The 6,000-nt window shown below is 35.9% G+C and overlaps 1 protein-coding gene across 2 annotated transcripts in view; it reads right to left on the bottom strand.

The window, feature by feature from the left end:
- The window catches only part of LOC127444611 (RING finger protein 24-like), a 67,352-nt gene that overhangs the window by 12,808 nt on the left and 48,544 nt on the right, over positions 1-6,000 (bottom strand). For both annotated transcript variants that reach the window (XM_051704077.1, XM_051704078.1), the window contains one exon: positions 345-424. In XM_051704077.1, coding sequence (XP_051560037.1) covers positions 345-424 — 80 coding nt within the window. The remainder of the gene's footprint in view (positions 1-344; positions 425-6,000) is intronic.

Raw genomic sequence — 6,000 nt, 5'->3', positions numbered from 1 at the left:
AATTTCTCAAATTCATATTAATACAAGAGCTCTGTCTCGGGCTAAACAGTCTCAGGTCTGGCCCAGTCGGCTGCTTAAAGAAATGATTAGTGCTGCTTGATACAAAATTACACACTTTACCTTTACATAAAAAAATGCAGCCAGAAAAGGACAAATGTTGTGTTGCACCAGAATTACACTACCAGCCAATTTTAATATCAAAAGGTTTTAAAGATCATGATAAAATTAAGACAAGTGTGGTAAATTCAGTTAAGTGAGTCCAAACTTTTGACTGGTAGCGTATACTGTAGGAACAATATACGCTTTTTTTCTATTTTGAAAACACCAAATGCCAGGGTACTCACTTTCTGTGAAAGGCATGTTTGCACGGGCAGATTCCCAGCTCATCTTTCTGCTTGAATTCCTCCAGACACACCGCACAAATCTAGGGAGAGAAAATAATAAATTCTAATCAAATTTCATGGATAAAATGCTTAAATATAAACATTGTTGCCCGTAGATACTGTATTTTGTCTCACGAAATAGCAACATTTCTTGAGACACAGACGTCATTGGGAATACTTTCAAATTACTGCCTAACGTGTCTAGACCCGGTGCTATAAGAGGCAAACCATATAATTTGATTAATGACCTGTCTCACATCAGAGAGCAGAATACTGTGAACATTTGGACTTAATTAAATGGTGATGTAATTTGAAGGCAGGCAAAAGGCTCTGATGGCTACTCCAGAGAAGCTTGAGGGTTGTTGTGTAAGTCTACCAGTTCCCTTTACAAAGTAGTCATTACAATTCAGAAGAACGTACAAGAAAGAATGAAAGCAAAGAGTCATTGAGAGAGTGAACAGATGAACTATGCAGATATTCTTCTGCTGTTACTGTAATAATTGCCCATAGTTAGTGTTTAACTGACTCAGACAATGTTTAAAACCAGAGTGATCTGGATATGTGTACACTACCGTGCAGGTAAATTTGAGGCTATTCCACATTCCAACCGTGATACAGATTTTGTAGAACTTTTTGAACTTCTTTATACTGGTTAAAACGGACTGGCTATGACAACAACAATTCATCTTCTGTCAATGTGATTTAATTCCTCCCTTGCAAAATAGGTAACAGTTTACAATAAGGTTCCATTCATTAATATTAGTCAATGCATTAGGTATCATGAACAAACAATGAACAATACATTTTTATAGCATTTATTAATCTTTGTTAATAAAAATACAATTGCTCATTGTTAGTTCATGTTAGTTAATAGTGCATTAATTAATGTCAACTAATACAACTTTTGATTTAAAAAAATGTATTAGTATATGTTAAAAATTAATATTAACTAAGATTAATAAATGCTGTGAAAGTATTGTTCATTGTTAGTTCATGTTTAATAATGTTGTTAACTAATATTAATATATGGGAACGTATTGTAAAGTGTTACCGCAAAATAAAATAAATGTATTTAATAAGCACATATTTAAATTTGTATTTATTCAAGTTAATAGTATCTTTCAGTACTGCCTTTGCTAAATCACTGTAACATAGCATACCGTAACAACGTAGTGCAATGCAGCATAGCAAAACATAGTGTAGCATAATGTAACATAGCTTATAATGTTGGCCATCATAAAGAAAAATAGCTTAATTTAATGTAAAATAAGTTAACCAAAAGCCTACGAAATTTTAAAGACTGTGGGCTTTTGATACTTGAAAGAACCATGTTAAATTCTTATCTTTCCCAACAAATTTTCTTTGTTGCACTACCATACAAATAATATCTCAAATAATGGGAAAAGGTTATATAAAGATTAGGGACCTTTAATTCTACTATATAAAAACACTTTATAATTCAAGTGAAATTTAAGACTGATAAACGTTACAATAGCTCATATTTTCCAGATGTCTAAAGAACTTCCAGCACTGTGTACTAAGTGAACAATTCATTAACATGCTTGCTGACAGTAAATAACAGGGCAGAGAATGTACAACTGCAGTAATTGTAAGAGAAAAAAAGGGGTTTTGGACAAATGTGCCTGAGCACTTCGGTGCTTGTCATAGTGCCATTCCTCTATACTGTGTTGTTTATGTATCATATAACAAGATATAGTTTTGTTTAGACTCTGAGTGCTTTAGGTGTCATTGACTCAGGGGGTTGGAGAATGATTGAGACACAATGGTCCACTGTCTGAAACAAGCGTGTTATGAGCACACGTCTCGGCATAAGAGAGTTGAATACACACTGTTCCTCACTGTTTTGTGAGGAAAGAATGGTATTAACAGGGTCCAAGATGGGATAAAATAAGGCAATGTTTTTATGTGTGTGCTTTTCTTTATAGCACCAGAAATTTAGCTGCATCCTGCACAAAACAGACAATGACTTTACTTCATTCTTGTTTTTATACTTCAAGCAAGGACAATCTGGTTATACTTAATTATCTCAGTTCAATACCAGCACTTACACACCAGTGTTTCCTGCAACGCAAAGAAATTATATTTTACTCAAACAGTAAAATTGCCGTGTGAGCTGAATGTGTTGAATTGTTCTATTATGTTGACTTCATGTTACACAGTTCTGGAAGCACTATATGTGTGCATTCCTCCATCCTCATGTCTTTGCCATACAGGTTTATAAGATATTATTCAAAAGAGTCAATAAACCTGCTCTTCAGCACAGTTCAAGTTTGTATTCAACGTATTTGCTCTACAAACTCTAAGCAGGCTTTGGATTTTCTAGACACTGTTATTTCCAGTTATGAACGAGTTATTCAGTCAGATTACTTTTTTGCTGCACATCTTGTATTCCAAATAAATTCAGTAGAAGTGTATTCGGTAAATCTCCATCATAGTTTATGTGCATTTCTTCTTATCGTATAAAAAATGTATCCACCTCAAGCAGGCATAAAAGATATTATGTGTATTTTAGAGATTTTATTTGCATCTTAGTGTTTCCATCCAGCAGTTTTTATGTCATACCCAAAAATGGGCATTAAAATACGTGGATGGAAACGTGGTTGCTTCAGCAATTGCGTTTCTCATCTCACATTTGCTTTTTGTGACAGGGTTAAGGTTTAAGGTAAGAAGGTCAGTTTTGTTGATTTAAAACTCGAAAGAGCATTAAATACCTCATCTTTTTAGAGAAAATGTAACTTATTTTTAGTGCCACACAGTAGACATTTTACCTCGGAACTGCCGCGCCTAATGAATCACATAATGTAATTTGCAAAAATGTTGCCACACTCACTTAAAGGGGCATTCAGTAGTACTCTAGCTAGCGTTAGCATTGCTCTTCTCTGTGTACTTTAAGTGCTGATACGACAGTGGTGTTAGACGCAGTACTGCCATCTATTGACGTGGATCAGCATGATCATCTCTGCTGCCCCTGCCCAGCTTTAGAATATCATTTGCATCTGGAAAATGTCGGAGTTTGAGGTAATTTGTAAAGTTATTTATTACTACTATAATATAATTGCTTTGCCTAAAAACAAACATCAGAACTGAAGCGAAGAGACTTCTACAGTTAAGGACAGATTATTATTGTCCCTCATATCAATTATCTTTGGAGACTGTCTTTGTTTCACGTTATTTCTAAAGACAGTTATTACCTTTATTAGAGAAGTGCTTAGCGTGAAATAAGCCTAAATTATCTAGCAATACAGAATGTCATGGTAAAGGACAGATTAGAATTGTTTTTGATTATCAAATTTAGCATGTCCATGAATAATTTATTTGGCAAACTTTTTATGTTTCCAAGCAAACCAACGTTATGGTTTACTCAAAATCCACAACAACTGGTGACCCGCACCATGTATAATAAAAACACTTTTTATAGAAAACTATTATGAATACAGTCTTCATCTCATGTGAGTGTACACTATTCAGATCACTCTTCACAAAAACACAATTCATTTGTTAATGTGTAAAACTTTTTAAGTTAGCCCCAAATTACTGAATGCACCTTTAAGAGACATTTCAAACATAAAGAAATTAATAGCTCAGAAAACTATGTTTACAATCACATACACTCACATGAGATGAAAACTCTACCAATATCAATAGCCTATATCAATAGCCCTTCTCTGCAGGACTTTTTTTATTTGAAAGGGTCACCTCTGCAGTTCAAATGTGACTCCCCAGAGTGTTTTTCTAACAGACAAAGATCAGAGACATTGCTTACCCCTTTTCACACTGCCACTCTCATCTACTTGATCTCTCACCTAGAGAGCTGCAGCTATGTGTGACGTCTTATGCACGTCCAATTAAAAACAAAGAATGCAGCTTTATTTCAGTCAGACTGTTTCCCTGCGACAGAATTATGCACAATCAATCTTACTCACTCAGTGATACTGTGATATTTACACTGATCGACCACAACATTAAATACTCCTGCCTAATATTGCGTAGGTCCCCCTCGTGCCACCAAAACAGCACCAACCCACATCTCAGAATAGCATTCTGAGATGCTATTCTTCTCACTATAATTGTACAGAGCTGTTATCTGAGTTACTGTTGACATTATCAACCAAGTCTGGCCATTCTCTGTTGACCTCTCTCATCAACAAGGCATTTCAGTCAACAGAACTGCCACTCACTGGTTATTTTTTGTTTTTGGCACCATTCTGAGTAAATTCTAGAGACTGTTGTGTGTGAAAATCCCAGGAGATCAGCAGTTACAGAAATACTCAAACCAGCCCATCTGGCACCAACAATCACGACATGGACCAAATCATTGAGATCAAAATTTTCACCATTTTGATGGTTGATGTGAATTTTATCTGAAGCTCCTGACCCTTATCTGTGTAATTTTATGCACTGCATTGCTGCCACACTATTGGCTGATTAGATAATCGCATGGATGATTGTTGGTGACAGACGGGCTGGTTTGAGTATTTCTGTAACTGCTGATCTCCTCGGATTTTCACACACAACAGTCTCTAGAACTTACTCCGAATTAGGGTTGGGAATAGCATCTCAGAATGCTACTCTGAGATGCGTGTTGGTGCTGTTTTGGTGACACGAGGGGGACCTACACAATATTAGGCAGGTGGTTTTAATGTTATGGCTGATCAGTGTATGTCAACCCTGTTCTCATTGGTTGCTAACTGCCCCGTAGCTCCAAATTAAAGCTATCTTGGCAAGTAACTGTATGGTATATACAGTAGATTCCTGTGCCACAGTGCTAACACATTCATTATCAGTGCATAAGCTGAATGCATTTGTGTATATATACTGTACAATCATTTTTACTTTCTTAATGTTCTGAGAGCTAAAATTATATTCACTCATCTGGCGATGAGAGTGCAGTGCCGGTTTACTCTTCCCATAGTTTATGTAAGATGGTGCACAGAGGTGATATACGTATCAGTGGAAAGCCTTATAATTCTGCTCATGAAATCATATGCAGCCAGATCACCTTTCAAACTCATGGGGGCTGGAACATTAAAGCTGAGGATTCATGCTGTGGTCTGACATTTCTTAAAGTTATTAGCTCACCAAAAAAATGAAAATTCGGTCATCCTTTACAGTACTCACGCTCATGTTTCACATCCGTGTGACTTTCTTGTGTCCAGGGAACACAAAAAAATATGTTAGGCAGAATGTTAGGGATTGACAGCTTCAGTCACTATTCACTTTCATTGTATGTAAAAAAAGATGCAGTGAAAATCGGTGATGACTGAGGCTAAAATCTTCTTTTGTGTTTCATGGAAGAAAAACAGTCATACAGGTTTAGAACAACATCATTGGTAACACTTTACTATAAGTTTCCATAACATTTAACATTTGTTACAACATTAGTTAACATGCTAACAATTAACAGTTGTTAGTTAACTAACAATTAACAATTATATTTTTATTAACTAACATTAACAAAGATGAGTAAATGCTATAAGAAATATACTGATAATTGTTTGTTCATGATAGTGTGATGAGGAGGAGGGAGGGGAGTACGTCATGCCGGGGGTTTCCCCAGCCTGAGTCGGGCAATGGAGGAGTGTGACGAGGAGGAGTG

The sequence above is a fragment of the Myxocyprinus asiaticus genome, chromosome 8, assembly GCF_019703515.2.
Source record: "Myxocyprinus asiaticus isolate MX2 ecotype Aquarium Trade chromosome 8, UBuf_Myxa_2, whole genome shotgun sequence".
Taxonomy (NCBI): Eukaryota; Metazoa; Chordata; class Actinopteri; order Cypriniformes; family Catostomidae; genus Myxocyprinus; species Myxocyprinus asiaticus.
Note: the sequence above shows the minus strand (reverse complement) of the source record. Positions and strands in the feature narration are given on the sequence as shown.